This window comes from Trichechus manatus, unplaced genomic scaffold (genome assembly GCF_000243295.1).
Source record: "Trichechus manatus latirostris isolate Lorelei unplaced genomic scaffold, TriManLat1.0 scaffold00024, whole genome shotgun sequence".
In the NCBI taxonomy this organism is placed as follows: Eukaryota; Metazoa; Chordata; class Mammalia; order Sirenia; family Trichechidae; genus Trichechus; species Trichechus manatus.
Genome location: NW_004443960.1, coordinates 14,874,091 through 14,892,261, shown reverse-complemented (window position 1 = coordinate 14,892,261; position 18,171 = coordinate 14,874,091). Strand labels below are relative to the sequence as shown.

Sequence of the window (18,171 nt, the reverse complement as noted above, 5' to 3'; positions counted from 1 at the left end):
CTTTACGGAAGGAGACTGCCACATCTTTCTCCTGTGGAGCGGCTGGCAGGTTCGAACTGCCAACGTTTTGGTTAGCAGCCAAATGCTTTAACCGCTGAGCCATATTAACTGTTAAAAAGAATGTTCACAGAACTGCAGCCCAATCACTTGTTCCTTTAACACCCAAATGGCATAGGCTATTTCTGTGTCATAAGGGCCCCAAACATAAGCAGAATGGAAATCTGCTTCACTCACCACTGTATAGTCCCCACTTGGCAAGGAATAGAAGGAGAACGAGCCATCTTCTTTGGAGACCACATAGCACAAATACACCAGAGTCTCGTCTTGGGGCTGGAACCCAGGCACTGGTGAGACATTGCAGCCCAGGACATCCTATGCCAAGAAAAAGCAAGACTTCCTTTTCCACTTATATGTTCTGATCATCATCCAACAGCCACACCAAAGGAAAACTTTTACAAGTTTTATATTGCAAAATACATATTTCTGAAATATAGAACATGTTAGTACACATAAAAGGAACACAAATCTTTACATGCAAGTTGAAAAATCAAAAACTGGCACAGTTCTCAGAAAAAAATGACCTAATTGTCCTTCCCTACAATGGGTCACCATCCTCAAAATAAGGAAACAGGTGATGTAACTTGTTCAAGATCACAGCTAGTAAGAGGCAGATCTGGATTTAATTGAACCTGGGTCTGTTTGATTTCAAAGCCCGTGCAGGTTCTACCAAACTTCACTGCCTCCTACTGTAGATCATTACATTTCTTACGAGTCAAATGAAACACCAAAACCAAACTAGTTATCACCGAGTCAATTCCGACTCAGGGCAACCACACGAGTTGCAGAGCAGAACTGTGCTCCACAGGGTTTTCAGTGGCTGTGATCTTTCAGAAGTAGATCACCAGGCCTTTCTTCCAAGTACCTGTAGGTGAATTCAAACCACCAATCTTTCGGTTAGTAGCCGAGCGCTTAACGATTTGCGCCACCTAGGGATTCCCTGGAATGTTATGTTGCTGTTGTTGTCTGATTCATGGTGACCTCGTATGTACAGTAGAACTGTGCTCCGTAGGGTTTTCAATGGCTGATTTTTTGGAAGTAGATCACCAGGCCTTTCTTCTGAGGTACCTCTAGGTAGACTCTAACCTCCAATCTTTCCGTTAGCAGCCAAGCACATTAACTGTTTGCACCACCCAGGGACTCCTAACCGAGATACACAGGTTCTTAAATGTTAAGACTATAGATAGATCAACTTTAACCTGCATTTAAAACATTCTCAGTCCATGCCCCACCCCTACACACACACACACACACACACACACAGAATCTCTTTTGTTCTTAACTTGTCTTTGCTTACCTCTTTGCTTACTAAAGAAGAAAAGAGAAGAAACTTCACCCCTTTCATAGGTTCCCCGTCACTTCGAACAGAGCCAGACACATTATAGCCGGCAACGATGAGGGGATTGGCTACGTTGGCATTGGAGTTGGTTACGCGCACAGTGGTGCTAGCCTACAAAAGAAAAAAAGCTTAACTTTCAAAAAAAACAGAAACATCTGCAAAGTGTCTAACAACATGAAGATTTGCTTAAACTAAAATATTAAGTAGGGAAAAAAGTAACATAAAATTGTATACACAGAATGCTTTCAACTGCTTTCTTAAATGCACAGAATGAAGTGGAAGAAAATGGGGCAAAACACAAATACTGATCTCCTCTACATGGCAAGATTTTGCTCCTTTTACACGTTTTCTAACTTAGTTTTCACTCCTTTATACCCTTCCAAATGTTTCAAGTTTTTAGAATGAGTATGCTTGACCTTTTTTTCCATGTTTAATGGTATATATGCATATATTTTTTAACTTTTTACTAAAGTATCATTTACATGCAGAAAAGTGTACATATCTTAAGTGTACCATGCAGTCATTTGAACAAACTGACTACACTGAACACACATGTAGCCAGCCACCCAGAAGCCCTCCTCACACTAGTTTCCTGTTACTGCCAAAGGCAACCATCACCTGACTTCTAACAGTATGATTTACTTTTAGAATAATACAATTTTGTATTAATAAACTCAAGTTCCTTTATGCATGCAATTAATATACTCTGTAAATCTTACGATTTATTCTATCTATAATGTGTAAGCAATTTAGTTGAAAATAAAACATTTTAAAATGCTGTCCCGTACGAGAAAAATACTGAAAAACAAAAGTCATGAGCATTATACAGATACAACCAAAAGTGAAATCCTACCATCAATTATAAACACAGAAAACTTACAGAGTAAAAACGAAACTGCTGGTTTGGATACTCCCTTAACAAGAATGGGACGGAGCCTCAAATCTAATATAAAAGCTAACCTGTTGAAACTTCCCCTAGGTCTTACTTCAACTGCTAAGAATTTTCGTTTTTCAATGATTACAAAACTTTACCTAGTATGTTTCTTCCTTTTTTAATTATTTATTATAAACTATTTGGGGGAAACAAAAAGATATATAAAATACTACAATGAATACCTGTACACCCTCTAGCCAGCTAAAGAAATAAAAGAGCAGAAATATAACTCAAGACCCTCGTGTACCTCTGCACACCCCTCTTGTGATCTCTTCCTGCTACGGACGTCAGTGTTATCATGAACAAGGCGTATGTCATCCCCATGCATGTCTTTATAATTTTTCCAATGTGAATGTATCCGTAAGTGGTATTATCATGGATTTTTTTTTTTTTATTGTACTTCAGGTGAAGGCTTACAGAACAAATAGTTTCTCATGAAACAGTAGTACACGTTGTTTTATGACATTGGTTAACAACCCCACAACATATCAACCCTCTAAATTCTCAACCTTTTTTTTTGGTGAAAATACACATAGCCAAAGATACACCATTTCAAAAATTTCTACATGCACAGTTCAGTGACATTGACTACGCTCTTTGAATTGTGCTGGTATTCTCACTTAAGATGAAGGCTTACGAACAAAATAGTTTCTCTCTTAACAGTTACTACAAATGTTGCCCTATGACAATGGTTAACAATCTCATAACACATCAACAATATCCTTACTCAAACTTGGGTTCCCTATCACCAGCTTCCTTGTCCCCTTCTGCCTTCTGGCCCTTGTCACTGGACTCCTGTACCTCATTAGTCTCATTTGGTTTTACGGGGCTGTCCACTCCCAGGCTGAACAGTAAACCTCGGAGGTAACTTCACCACTGAGCTAAAAGGGTGTCTGGGGGCCATACTCTCGAGGTTTCTCCAGTCTCCTTTAGGCCAGTAAATCTGGTCTTATTTTTTGTGGTTAGAATTATGCTCTACATCCTTCTCCAGCTCTGTCCAGAACCCTCTGTTGTGATTCTGGTCAGAGCAGTCAGTGGTGGTAGCCGGGCACCATCTAGCTGTACTGGACTCAGTCCGGTGGAGGCCTTGGTAGCTGTGGACAATTAGTCCTTCGGACTAATCTTTTCCTTGTATCCTGTTCTCTTCATTTTCCCTTGCTCCCGAAGGTATGCGACCAGTGGAGTATCTTAGATGGCTGCTCACAGGCTTTTAAGACCCCAGACACTACTCACCAAGGTAGAATGTAGACCATTCTCTTTATAAGCTGTGTCATGCCAATTGAGCTAGATGTTCCCCGAGACCATATCATGGATATTTTTAATCATTTTATGAGCAGTATCATATTTCCTTATCCTTCAGCAACTTGCCTTTTTCTTTCAACTTAAGGTTTTTAAATGTAGTCATATTGATATATATGTAGTTCTGGTTCATTTACTATTGCTGACGCACAGAATTTGATTGTGTGATGAAACACAATTCCATCTCCATTTTCTTTTTTTTAACGTGCTTTAAGTGAAAGTTTACAGCTCAAGTTAGTTTCTCATACAAAAATTAATACACACTTTGTTATGTGACCCCAGTTGCTCTCCCTATGATGGGACAGCACACTCCTCCTTTCCATCCCAGATTCCCCATGTTCATTCATCCAGCTCTTGTCCCTTTCTGCCTTCTCATCTCGCCTCCGGACAGGAGCTGCCCATTTAGTCTTGTGTATCTACTTGAGCTAAAAAGCACACTCTTCATAAGTATCATTTTATGTCCCACAGTCTAGTCTAATCCTTGTCTGAAGAGTTGGCTTCGGGATCCATTCTCTTCTTAATGGACCCTTAGGTTGTTTACAATTCTTTGCTATTACAAAGCTACCATAAACATTCTTAGACATTCTCCTTGGGTATATGGGCAAAAGTTTCTAGAACAATCAGTACATTTATAGAAGTCTGTTTGAGACCAAAAAAAAGAACAGAAATAAATTTCATCAGGTCCTTTTGGTGTTGATTTAGCTTAAAATAGCTGTAGTTAAAAACAGACCTACTTTACAGCAGGAAGACAACAATGTCATCATGTAAAACCGAAACCAACATAGGCAACATCCGCTACTGAGAAGGAGTTTACCTTCTAAATACCACCAATAATCAGTGACACCAGAGATAATAAAATTGTTTCTCCATCTACTTCCAGAAAAACCATAAACTCATTTCATACCCTAAAGTGAAAGAAAACCCCTACACTTCTCCCCAGACTGGCACATTATTAGCGTGGCTATAGACGTAACAGAAACACTCACCTCTTTCAACGCCCAGGTTGGGTGAGTCGCAAGGATTTCATAGTCTCCAGGAAGAACTTTAAAAAATGCAAACCTAAGAAAGACAAAATACCACTTAACATTCTCCTAACAACCCAAGCACTTCTAATTGTATGAGTAGTACTGGTAGCACAAGAAAATGTCTGAATTATCACAAACTTGCCATTAGCTGTGAATTCTGAATGAATGACATTCAACGCTTCACTATACAAATCTGCATCACGCTTACTGAGCACCTACTGTGTACAAGAGTAGATAGTATTCCTTGTGCTAATAAGAAGGAGAGTTCATTTTTCCCCTTCATCTGAAGGATTTCTGGCATAAAACCAGTCACTATAATTTAGCAGGGATCAGTCATAGAACAGTCTAGTGGGTTTTGACAGAGGTGTTAGGCATGAACAGGCAAGGAGAAGGGAAGTGACGTGTCCAAAGAAACAAGTGGGAAAGGAGAAGTCACATGTAAAGAAGAGAGAGCAGGCGGAATTGGCTAAGGCCCTCAAGATGACACGCTGGTGATACGGGTAAGGCAAATAACAAGCTCTGAATTCTACGGAAAAGAGTTTAGATTTGTTATCAGAATTAAATGTAAACCACTGTGGGTTCTTATGCAAACCAGCTGTGATGAAACCAGCAGCTGACGAAGATTACTCCAGTAGCTACTGGCAAAATAAGACCAGGGGGTGACGAGCTGAAGGCTGGAAATGCTACTGCAAGGACTGTGACGTTTAACCCTTCAAACGGGCAAATGAAACCCAATGCCGAGTCGATTTCAACTCATAGCGACCCTATAGAACAGACGAGAACTGCCCCACAGGGTTTCCAAGGCTGTAATCTTTATGGGAGCAGACTGCCACATCTTTCTCCCGCCGAGCAGCTGGTGGGTTCAAACTGCCAACCTTTCAGTTAGCAGCCAAGGCCTAACCACTTCCACCAGGGCGCCTGTCAAATTTGCAACGTACCTGACAATTAGAGAGCTAATTCTAATGAAATGAACTGCAAAGATTATTCCATTGTTTCTCTTGTGGTGGTATTTTATTCTATCAAGGACTGCCTGTAGTAACTGGATAGGATTTGGAAGTCATTTTGCGACAATAAAATTGAAATCACCATTGGATTTGGTCTTAGTAAGATTTATCCTGTGCTTCATTTCCACAGTACCCCAGTTTTGCAAGTCGCTATCAGAGTTTTAGTTAGTGCCCACAGAAGAGATTCAGAAAGTTCAAGCCACTTGAACAAGATTGATAGCAAACTATCAGCCTTGAGAAAATTAGAGTTCCACCTTCCTTTACAGACCAGGACTACAAAGGTCTAGAGAGGTGATAACCTACCACAGGTAGTCCCCGACCTACAACGGGGTTCCCTTCCGAAGACTCTGTCATCAGTCAGTTCTGACGTAAGTTGAATACCTCATTTTTTTTTCTTTTTTAGTTTTCATTATTATTGCCTTTTATTATCAGTATCTTTATAAATCATTGCACATCTGCAAGTGAACATCTGAGAAAGATAACGTCAGCACATTCACGTGCTACAACACTGTATGTAGTACATATTACTAACAATTATACAAACAAAAAAAACAGACGATCGTAAGTGCAGTTCATAATAATTCTAATACATCGTAAGTCGGGGACTACCTGTACAAGAAAATGTTATCTCAAAATGAAAAATAATTTCAATAATAATAATTGATGGCTTACTGACAAACTCATTATAAACCTCTATTTTGCAGTGTGGTCACTTTTGTATGTTAAAGCAGTTAGTAATGATTTGTTTTGAAAATTACCAGCCTGAACTATTCTGATATAAATCTGACACGTCTGTTAACGTTTACATGAACCCATTAAATAAAGGTTTTAAATTTGACTCTACAAGGTTAATTAAATAGCTATCATAGTTCTAACCATAAAATGTTTTTGATGTAATAGTGATAAACGGATTTTTAAAAATCACAACTGAGCTAACCTATACTGAGCTAAAATTTATTAAGCACTTACTCCATGCCAGGAGCCCTGGTGGTGCAGTGGCTAAGAGCTCGGCTGCTAACCAAACGGTCAGCAGTTCGAATCCACCAGCTGCTCCTTGGAAACCCTATGGGGCAGTTCTACCCTGTCCTGTAGGGGTCACTGTGAGTCGGAATCAACTTGACAGCAAGAGATTTGGGTTTTTGGTTAACTCTATGCCAGGCAGCTTTAAATAATGATATTAAAATATTAATTCACTTAATCTTCCCAGTAACATTATGAGGTAAGTTCCATGATTATCCTTCATTAATAAATGAAGAAACTGAGGACAGAGGGGTTAAGTAACTTGCCCCAGGTCAAACAGCTAGCAAATGAGGCAGCCAGGATTCAAACCAGGCTGGCGGGCTCCAGAGCCAGCCCCACCCACTAAGCGAAGGCCGGCCTCATGCCAGGCCCTGCAGTAAGTGCTCGATGGGCATTACCTCATATTTAATCATCCCATCAACACTAGGTACCATGGGTCAAATGATTCCATTTTACAGATGAGGGACGTGAGGCTCCCAGGGGCATGAACTTGCCCAAAGTTAAGAGGCCAAACCAGGATTTGCATCCAGGTCTCCCTAAATCCAAAGCTCCTACCCTCACCGCCCCACTCCAGGCACAGGGCAGGGGGACACAGCACCACTCACTTGCCGCCAGGCTGTGTAACTGTTGACTGGATCTTCGCTTCAGTCCCTGTGTTCCTGAGAGAAACCTGAACTCCTGCGGGCCCCAGGGGCTGCCCTTTGCTGAGAACCTGCGGTAGAGAAGAAGGTCAGAGCCAGGCCTAGCAGCATAGCTCTCCTTTCAGCTGCGCTGCCAACCCCACTCACGCTCCCAAGATGGAGCCTGTAATCTACTTGGCATCAAAGGTCCCTTTGAAAATATGATATAAACCATGGAAACCCCTCCGAGGGAGGGACACAGTAATAGTAAAATAAACTTGGTTTCATTAACTCTGAGACACCATCAGTTAAATATGCACCATTGTCTTACAAACTACTAAGAAAGAAAGAATATCCAGGATGAGGGCTGTAATAAGAAACTCACACATAAAGCAGGGCCACCAAAGGGCTACACTCTCAGTGTAAAGAAAAAGGAGAAATAAACCCAAGATGAAAAGGACAGCAAGGAAATTTGCATATCTCAACCCTGGTACTGAGTGGAAGGAGAAAAAAACAAAATCTCCCCCGAGAATCTGAACCAAGAGCTGCTATTCAAACAGGTTTGCAGTCTACATTCACACCACCAAGGTGGTCCAAAATAACTCAGAGAATTTCATTTAAATACTTGAGAGTATCCATGGGTGAAGCAAATGGAATCCTTGCTGGAAGAAACCAACTTCAGTTCACCCACAGTGACTGCAAGATGCCAATGAACATAAAATGCACCCTGATTTCAGAGATGGTAAATGCGAAAAAAACTCTTAAAATCAAAAAAATATGGTATACCATAGTAATAATGTTGAGAGTGGCTGTTCTGTAAGTGCTTACTATGAACACAATGCTAAGTACTCTGCACACATTACTCCATTTAATCCTCGCCAAAGCTCTATGAGGAGGGTACTGCTCTTAGCCCTGTTTCACAGGTGAGGAAAATGAGGCATGGAAAGGTGAAGACGCTTGGCAAGGCCACACAACTAGCAAGAGACAGAACAGGGTTCCAGTCTGGCAGCCTGGCTCCTGAGTGGGTGCCTTAGCTGCTTCCCAGATAGCCAAGAGGGAAACCTTTTCCTGCTCTGCCCTTTCCCAACCTTTGCCCAACCCAAGTGCTGGGGAGTATGCTCCTCTAGCTCCACATCACCCTAAAAGTCCATCCTTGCATTATATTCTAACAGCCTATTCCAAGGCATGGAAGTGGAACAGAATGAATGACCAGTAACCTACACCTGACCCCTTAAAACACCAACTACATTCTACACACAATTTTGTACAGTTCACAGAACCTCTTGAAGCTTATCTGTGGGCTTCTTGTCGGATCAAAGTTCCTGGGTGAAAAGGTCCTTTTTTTTAAAAAAATTAAAAATAAAAAGCTAAGGGAAGACATAGCATATATTACAGAGCAGGTGTTAAAAATAACAGCATTATGAAGCCAAACCTTGCCATTCACAGAGAACCCCGTGAACACAAAGTTGATGTCCCCTCCCTTTGTGCAGATATCACTGACGCCATCCACGTAGAGTTCCACATTCGTTGGCTCTGAAGAATAAAGCGGGGGAGGAGGGAATGGGGGTACAAGACACAAGAGCAACTTTAGTTCTAGGATACAGTGAAACTGCCTAAGTAAAACATGTTTTATTGTTAAGCTTTCATTTTACTTTTTGAGCACTTAATACACTCACACAGTTTAACATCCAAAGGTACAAAAAGGTATGGGGGAAGTCTCCCTCCCATTCCTAGGCCCGAGGCACCCAGTTCCCCACCCAGAGGGATCCAGTGTTACAAGTATAAGATACTTTTTAGTCTTTCAGCTGAGTTGTATCCCAGAGTACCACTGAAAATTCAGTGAGCACCAAACAGTTTTGTTTATGGAATGCTCACCATGAACCAGACACTGCACAAAATGCATTTAATTCTCACAACTATCTGAAGAAGTAGGTAGCACTATCTGTATTTAATGAGGGGTAAACTGGAGGCATAGGAAGGTTAAAGGACCTCCTAAGGTCACAGAGATTGTGAGTAAGAGTCCCAATTCAACTCCAGAAAGTCTGCCTCCAAACCTGTGCCCTGACCAAGGATGGGAGCTCACAGCGCTAAACTAGGGCAATAAACGCCAAAGCCCATGGGAACCAAGGGGGAATAGACGGGCAGCGCAGACCAAGGGGGTCACAGCAAACTGACAGAGGCAGCCGCTGCTCAGCTCCTATCAACTGTTGCCATATGGTCCAGTGTTGCCAGAGCTTCCAACTTCCCAAGAAAAGATGGAAATCTGGATTTTTATGTTCAATTTCCCAATTTTGCAATATTAACAACTAACTCCATTTTTTAAAACACTGAGGAGCTCATCATAGCAGGAAAATACAGAATGATAAGTAGGGGGGAAAATCATGAGAATTTCAGGTGCAATGAAGAAAATACACAAACACAGGAGAACCGAATGGAAAATGGTCAAAAAGACTTGAAAAGGCACCTCCCAAGAGGCTATCCAAATGTCCAATAAATACATGAAAAAGTGCTCAATCTCATTGGCCATCAGAAAAATACTAATCAATACCACAATGAGATAACCACCAAACCTCTACCAGGATGGCTAAAATTAAAAAGACTGACCATACCAAGTGTTGGTGAGGATGTGAAGCAACTAGAACTCTTGTACATTGCTGGCAGAGCATACAGTGGTACATCCACTTTTGGCTGTTTGGCAGTATCCAGTAAAGCTAAGCATGTACAAATTCTATGACCAGCAATTTCACTCCTAGTATATGCCCAATGGAGTCCCTGAGTGGTATAAATGGTTAATGTGCTCTGCCACTAACCAAAATGTTGGAAGTTCAAGTTTACTCACAGGTGCCTGGGAAGAAAGGCCTGGGAATCTACTTCCAAAAACTCAGCCATTGAAAATCCTATGGAGCACAGTTATACTCTGACATACACGGGGTCCCCATAAGTCAGAGTCAACTGAATGGCAACTGGTTACATGGCCAATGGAAATGTAAACACGTATGTACCAAAAGACATGTATAAGAATGTTCACAGGAGCACTATTCTTAGCAGCCAAGAACAGGACACAATCCACATGTCCATCAACAGTAGAATGGATATATCATTTTATATTCATACATCAGAATTCTGTACAGCAAAGAGAAAGAACAAAGATTAGCTATACAAAATATAGATCTCTCACAAACCTAATGCTGAAAGAAAGAAACCAGATATTAAAAAGTGTACAAAAAGTGTAAAAACAGAGAAAACTAACGTAAAATTTTAGGAGTCAGGGTGGTAGTTACCCATGGGGTGGGGCAGGGTATTAGTGAGTGACTGGGATAGGGTACTTCTTGGGTGCTGGCAAAGTTCTCTTTCATTATCTGGGTGAAAGTTATGTGGGTGTGTCCACTTAGTGAAAACTCATCACATTTTATACTTATGATCAGTACACTTTTCTGTATGCATGTTATAATTCAAGTAAAAAAGCTTACTAAAAGAAAAAGCACTGGTTAGGGGAAGGACAAAATTCTCCCACAGGCTGCTAATTTGTAACCTCTGCTTTAACCATGGTTGTTGTTGTGTGCCGTGGAGTTGATTTTCAACTCATAGTGACCCCACATGACACAGGAGAACTGCTCCATAGGGTCTCCTAGGCTGTAATCTTTACAGGAGCAGATCACCAGGTCTTTTCCCCTTCAGAGCTGCTGGTGGGTTCAAACTGGGGACCTTTTGGTTAGCAGACAAGTGCTTAACCACTGCACACCAGGGCTCCTGCTTTAACCATTGTTGTTGTTGTGTGCCGTCGAGCAGACTGACTCATAGCAACCCTACAGGACAGGGTAGAACTGCCCCATAGGGTTTCGTGGGCTGAAATATTTACGGATGCAGATCATACATCTTTTCTCACACACAGCAGCTGGTGGGGTTGAAATTCCAACCTTTTAGTTAGCAGCTGAGCACTTAACCACTGCACCACATTAGCTGGGTTTAATTCCCCTCCACCATTTTGAAATACACCCGTGTGCTGGATTAATTACTTCTGTGTGTGGTCTTTCTAGCCATGGCCTTGTAACTCCCACCCAGGTGATTGTGTGATAGGGTAATTTTGGCCGACCAAAGGGATAGGTCAGCTTCGCCTTAAAACAAAGCCAATTCCAGAGCAGGGAGGGGGAACCCACCACCACCAAGGAAGGAGAGACCTGGCAGCAGGAGATGGTGTGGTGGGTTTCCCAGCCAACGGAGGGAGAAAGCTAAGTGCCTTTGGGCAGAGACTGAGGGCCAGGGAGGGGCACGCCTGAAAGCACAGCTGGGAAGAAGCTATCCTAATGGAAGAACTGTATCTTGAGTGTTCCTGAGCCTGAATTGTAACTGTTATTCCCTAATAAAGCCCATAATCATGAGTATGGTCTGTGAGTTCTGTGTGGCCACTGCAATGAATTATCGAACCTAGTAGAGAGTGCTGTGCGAAGGACGGATGGGGTCGGAATTAGTAAAGATGGTGGAGAGAGGAGGCTTGTGTGGCCTCCACCTCATGGGAGTCAGCCTTGTGCTATTGATCTCGGCTCCCCCTCCCCTTTACGGGGCTGGAGGAGGTCAGACGCCGCCTCCAAGACGTTTTTACAAACAGCGAGGTACACTCCTGACTAAGATCTGAAAAAGAACCTCTCTCACAGGGCCAAATTAGCTCTCGGCTGCCTGAGCTTCACTTTACCCCTTCATGACAGTTGAGACTAAATTCTTCCTTCTCTAACTCGTAAGCAGGCCAAGTATGGGAACATCTGTGGCTCCCCTGTCCTCTCCTCCCCAAGCTGTAAAACTGGGATCACATACACCCACTCTACCAAAACGTCAAGGAGAGAAGAGTCTCCTCTTCAAAGACTTCAGCCATGTCAATGGAACCCTGTCTTCTGATCCCAACGCCACTCCCACCTCTTCAACTATTCTACTCAGTATTAACTGAGTGCTTACTAATTACGTGCCAGCCATTCTGAACACTTAAATATGTTGGCTCATTAGGCCTCCAAGTACCCTGTGAGGCAGGTACTGTAACTATCCTGGCTCCACAGGTGAGGAAATAGAGGCTGACAAAGGGGAAGTAAGGAGGTGCCCCGGAAGGCATGGCCCCTGGACTCTCTATCAGCCCAGAACTAAAACAATTTCTTAGGCCAACTCTTCCGACAGGGATTGGACTGGACTGTGGGACATAAAGTGATACTCGTGAAGAGTGTGCCTCTTAGTCAAGTAGATACAAGAGACCAAAGGGGCAGCTTCTGCCCAGAGGTGAGATGGGAAGGCAGAGAGAGTGAGGAGCTGGTTGAATGGTCATGGGGAATCAGGGGCGGAAAGGAGGAATGTGCTGTCACAGAATGGGTGAGCAATTAGGGTCTCATCACGAAGTATGTATAAAAATTTTGTATGGGAGACTAACTTGGAATGTAAACTTCATTTAATTACAACAATTTAAAAAAAAAGAAAAGGGAAGTAACTTGTCCAAGGTTGTTATTAGTCATCAGCTGGTAAGGCCCAGGGCTGCCAGATCTTCTGATCTCTTAAAAGAAGGATTTCATGTCAAATCTCATGATTTTTAAATGTCACAATTAATTCATTTTAAAAAAAAGAAAAACTGAGGAGGCTAAAAATGAAGCAGTCCTGGGACAGGAACAAAATTCCCCTTCCTGCCTTTGTACTGATCTACTGTCACTTAATGAAACTTCAGAAGGAGAACATCCTGAGAGAGGTATAAGCAAAGATGTTGATTTTAAGAAAGATGACAGGAAGGCTTAAGGCAGACTTAAGGTAAATCCAAACTACTCTAAAATAACAACAAAAAAAAAAAAAACCTTTTCCACACTAGAAGTGAATCCTTAATATTTTAATAGTCTATGCACGTTGCCAATTTAAATTAATACTCAGCATATAATCTAATCTCTTACAGTAAGAGCATGTCTGATTGTTCAGTTAACTTACCAAAACTCCACCCTAGGGGAGGCTCAATCTTCAGAATGAAATCTCCCTAAGAGGGGGAAAAAAATAAAATAAAATTTAAAGGAATGAAAACTGGTGACCCTTTTAGAATGTTCTCAAGGTAGAAAACCGGTTTTGTGAAAATTAATCTGCTGGGAGAGGTATAAAGATGGATTATGCGGTGGATGGGGGTGAAGCATTAGACTTGGGGAAGAAGCCATTTAGAAGCCATGGTAGTCACCCAGATGTGTGATGACAAGGACTTGAGCAAGGGTAGAAGCAAGAGGAATGGAAAGGAATGAATTTGTAAGACAAGGCAAAAAAAACATTTAATAAGACCTGGTGACTGATTAGATATGTTGGAAGACACCAATCTAGTTGCTCCATTTTTGTATACTTAAGTTCATCCAGAGAAAAGGCCAGAGAAAGAAACCCCTAAGAAGTGTCCTTGACCTGCAGAGAAACCTACCTGGAAGAGTTTCAGTCTGAGACTTATCCTGACCCCTTTTCACCCTGATCTACCTAGATCTGTAGCACTCCAAGTTCCGTGCTGTTCTGGGTAGTGGAAAAAGCATTGTTTTTGGAGTGGAATGGATCTAGGCAGGGATTTGAATCCTATATGGCCATTCTCAATATTGGAAGCCATTTAACGTTCCTATTGAGGTTGAGGAGCCCTGGTGGTACAGTGGTTAAGAGCTAGGGATGCTAACCAAAAGATCAGCAGTTCAAATCCACCAGCCACTCCTTGGAAACCCTATATGGTAGTTCTAGTCTGTCCTATAGGGTTGTTATGAGTCGGAATCGACTCGACAGCAATGAGTTTGGTTTGGTTTGGTTTACTGAGGTTGATCTGTCAAAGCCAGTGTGGTTCTCCATGTTGGTCGCTACCCCTGGGCCTGGAAACTAGGAAGGAGGGCAATGTTGGACTCATGGCATTAACCCCTTCCCTGGGCTCTCCTCAGCTTTTGTTGTGGGCCAGATCATAAGGCAGTCTGACCAGGGCCCAGAGCACTGGTAAAATGGCCTGGAATGATGAGGGAAGTTTGACCCTCTGGAGAGGTGGTAGGGTTCACCAACTGGTTCAATGCAGTAGGTAAGGTAAGTAGACCAAAAGCTCCCTCCCCACAAGATGAGGGCTGTAGCTGGGACAGGAAGTGATGTCACATAAACACTACACCAAGGTCATAGAAGCCTGCCTCTCCTCCCCTTTCCGTCTCCCATGTGCCAGCCTCCCCAGCCAGCTGACTCCCACATACCTGCACACACACATACAAAGGCTGGGAAGGGTCAGGCATCATCAGGACACTCTTAGGTACACAAAAGTGGTGGGGAAGAGGGACAAGTGGTGAAGATTTTTCAGTTTTTGGGCTCCACACTAGTATCCCTAGTGCTGGGAAGGAGAAATTGACGCTATAGCTGGAGTAGGTGGGAGGGACAGTGAGTGAGAAAGAGGAAAAGAGAACAGGGAGGAGGAGGTCTGTTCCCTTTGCTGATTCTGATTTTATTCTGATTTTTTCTTAACCCTCATCCCCACTCCTCCTCAATCCTCCCTTCCCCTCCTCCTTCGCCCCCCAGCCTGCCGCCCTACTGCCCTCCCCCACCGCGAGTTGACCATGGCGTCAGAAGCAGAGAAAACATTCCAACGGTTTGCTGTCTTTGGAGACTCATCAAGCAGTGGTACTGAAATGAACAACAAGAACTTCTCCAAGCTGTGCAAAGACTGTGGCATCATGGATGGCAAGATGGTCACCTCTACTGATGTGGACATTGTGTTTAGCAAAGTCAAGAACAAGAATGCCCGAACCATCACATTTGCACAGTTCCAGGAAGCAATGAAGGAGCTGGGCCAGAAACGATTCAAAGGGAAGAGCCCAGATGAAGCCCTGGAGAACATTTATAAACTCATGGAGGGCAAGGATCCAGCCACCACTGGCGTTACTAAAGCAACAACGGTGGGTGGAGTGGACCGGCTGACAGACACCAGCAAGTACACTGGCTCCCACAAGGAACGTTTTGATGAGAGTGGTAAAGGCAAGGGCCTTGCTGGACGGGAAGAGGTGAATGACAACTCAGGCTATGTGAGTGGCTACAAGGGTGCTGGCACCTACGATAAGGGGAACAAGTAGAAAGGACCCTCATCTTAGCCTGCCAGCCCCTGACCCTACACCTTCAACACGAGGTAGCATGGGAAACAATAAACATCTGTGTGTGCAACAAAAAAAAAAAGGTGACCCTTCAAATGGTTTAATTTAGTTTGATACGATCATTACATGTAAAATTTTTACACATGAAATGAAATTCCAAGAGCAGCTCTGTTCTTGTAAATGGTAGTGAGCTCCTTGGTTCCCTTTCACTGTTAACAAGCTGAAGCTAAATGCCAGAAGTTCCCGTTGAACCAACCAGCAGATACCACAATGAAGCCCGTGTGTGAGTAGACACTTTTCTCAACCACTCGTTGTCTTTTGATACCAAACATACTATTAATCAAGTCTCCCACTTACTCCTCACATGCCTAAGATTGCAAGAGTTAGCACGTATCTTTAGGAATTACGAGTCATTGTTAAAACTAGATATTTTAACCATCATCCCCTTATCAACCCCAGTATCTTGAGATGCATACTTACAGTGTTATTTTTTTTTTTTTAAATATTACAAGATCTGGCAAGTCCACCTCTAGATATCAATCCTATGTATTTTGCATAAAGATGTAAGTTCAAGAACATTTATTGCTGTGTTGTAATATTTTTTTTAACCTGAAAAAGCCCATACGTCCATCACCAGAGGAGTAGTTTAAATAAATTACCATTTTGACCTGACTCTGAAATGCTACACAGCCATTAGAAAGAAGGCAGTTGATCCCCACGTGCTGATGTCGAAAGCATACCAAGATATTACCAGAATGGGGAAAATCAAATTGCAGAAGAATTCCTATTGTACGATTCCATTTGTGTAACAAAATCAAAACGATGCTGACTATTGTTGCAACTTCCTGTAACTCTACAATTATTTCAAAATAAAAAGTGTCCTAAAGGGCTATGTATTTAGAAATGTGAGGACGGAGGCGTGCAAGTGGGGGTGTGCACGGACACACATCTCCGCACAAGCGTCTGTGTGTCGCGTGCATGTGTGTGCGTGTACACTTGTGGCTATCTATCTATAAACACAGAGCAGTTAGGATGCGTACTAAAACTTTTCTCAGAGATTATCACTCTAGAGGGAGGTGGAATCGGGGGGGAAGGTTAAAATGTACAAATTTACTTCATATACTTCTAAAGCACTTGATTTTTTCCACAAAGCTCGTGAACTCACACATTAGTTGTATAATTCTTCTGAATGTATTTAGGCTGCTTGCTAGTAAACGGTTCTACTCAATCAGGGTTTGGCATCCTTGACACTGTTGACATCTGGGCTGTCCTGAGTGTAGATGTTTAGCAGCATCCCTGGCCTCCACCCACTAGATGCCAGTGGCACTTCTTCCCCAGCTGTAACAACCAAAAATGTCTCTAGACTTTGCCAAGTGTCCCTGGAGACACTGAGAAACACTGTATTAGATCAGTTTTTAAGTTGTTTCCCTCAGAATACGGCCAGCATTCCTGTATTCTACTTACACTTTAGAAAACAGATGAGCCATCTGCTCATGTAGGAAAGCCATTCTCCTGGTGAGCCCAGCCCTGCAGACCACACCACTGCTCATCGTAAAAGACAAGTGATGAAGACTGACGCGCCCCCTCCCCTTACCTTATCATACAAGGGGATCATAAAGTAACCGTTGTTTGGGGCACAGTCTGTCTGGTATTTCAAAGTTCCATGCTTGGTGTACAACTTTATCTGGGAAGGAAGGAAAGAATAAAAGTCATCCTATTGCCACCGAGAGTTAACCACATTAAGACGAAATACATTCTGTCAACACACATTTGCTGAGAACATACTACATGTCGGCTATTCACACCAGGCATTAGGGACAGACAGAAATAAGACAAAGTGTCCCTAAAATAATGTGACCCAATGTTTTTCAGATGAGAAACCATGAGTCAGAATCGACTCGATGGCAATGGGTTCAGTTTTGGTTTTTTGGCAAAGCCTACTCCAAAAGCCGTATTTGTCAATACTTTTCAGTTTATTTTAATGGCTATCTCTATGTTGTTCATATAAGCATCTGGGTCTAAAATAGAAAATTTTAACTTTGTTGTGAGTGAAGTGATTATTAAAATTCAGATTCCTGGGCCTCACCTCCGTTCTCAACTAGAAAGTCTGGGTGGACGGCCAGGAATCTGCATTCTGAACCCCAGGTGATTCCACACACTTACAATAACACTCATCTAGAAACTTTTAATTTTCTATTTTACTTTCATTCTCAGGGTAAAAAACATCAAAAAGACAGTTATTATATGTCCTCTCCTCAAGGAGTCCGTAAGACTCTTACATCCTGAGCATTTCCAGATATGAACTGTTAACCCAAGAAGACACTCAAGTAGTATCTGGGTCTTCCACGTACTGTGTGACCTTGGGTGAATCATCTAACCTCTTCAGGTTCCATTTCTTCATCTGTACAAAGACAGCCACCTCCCCTTTACCGTGGCTGTGCATATTCACAGCAGTCCATCTTAAGCACCTGGCGCCAAGTGTGGGCTCAATAAAAAGTACCCTGAATTACTAGTTAACATCTCTCTGAAGAAAAAGGCAACATGGTGTAATTGAGTCAGAATCGACTCGATGGCAACGGGTTTGTTTTTTTGGTTTTTGGTGTAATTAGCTAGGCACAGAATGAATTCAAAGGAAGTTTCTTAAGCCTGCCTGCAAGGCTTAACCACTCTGAGCCTGTTTCTTCATGAGAAAAAGAAGCAGTTGGGTCTGATGACCTCTAAACCCCTCAACTCTAAAATGTGAATACTCTGAGACCATGAAACAGAAATGATAGGGTCAAGTGTTC

The 18,171-nt window shown here is 42.4% G+C and overlaps 2 protein-coding genes across 2 annotated transcripts in view; one reads left to right on the top strand and one right to left on the bottom strand.

Moving 5' to 3' along the window:
• LOC101343073 (nodal modulator 1) overlaps nucleotides 1-18,171 on the bottom strand; it is a 62,832-nt gene that overhangs the window by 41,734 nt on the left and 2,927 nt on the right. Inside the window, exons 2-8 of the mRNA XM_004373289.2 lie at nucleotides 16,980-17,069; nucleotides 13,245-13,290; nucleotides 8,731-8,831; nucleotides 7,284-7,390; nucleotides 4,616-4,688; nucleotides 1,355-1,507; nucleotides 235-372 (exon numbers count right to left, since the gene is read on the bottom strand). Coding sequence (XP_004373346.1) covers nucleotides 235-372; nucleotides 1,355-1,507; nucleotides 4,616-4,688; nucleotides 7,284-7,390; nucleotides 8,731-8,831; nucleotides 13,245-13,290; nucleotides 16,980-17,069 — 708 coding nt within the window. The remainder of the gene's footprint in view (nucleotides 1-234; nucleotides 373-1,354; nucleotides 1,508-4,615; nucleotides 4,689-7,283; nucleotides 7,391-8,730; nucleotides 8,832-13,244; nucleotides 13,291-16,979; nucleotides 17,070-18,171) is intronic.
• LOC101343321 (tubulin polymerization-promoting protein family member 2) lies at nucleotides 14,787-15,912 on the top strand. The gene has a single exon (XM_004373290.2). It carries the CDS (start codon nucleotides 14,855-14,857, stop codon nucleotides 15,365-15,367), a length of 513 nt encoding a protein of 170 aa, XP_004373347.1. The 5' UTR covers nucleotides 14,787-14,854; the 3' UTR covers nucleotides 15,368-15,912.

What these genes read in the sequence shown, in the direction of transcription:
- LOC101343321 (XM_004373290.2), top strand. Translation starts at nt 14,855, where the DNA reads ATGGCGTCAGAAGCAGAGAAAACATTCCAACGGTTTGCTGTCTTTGGA.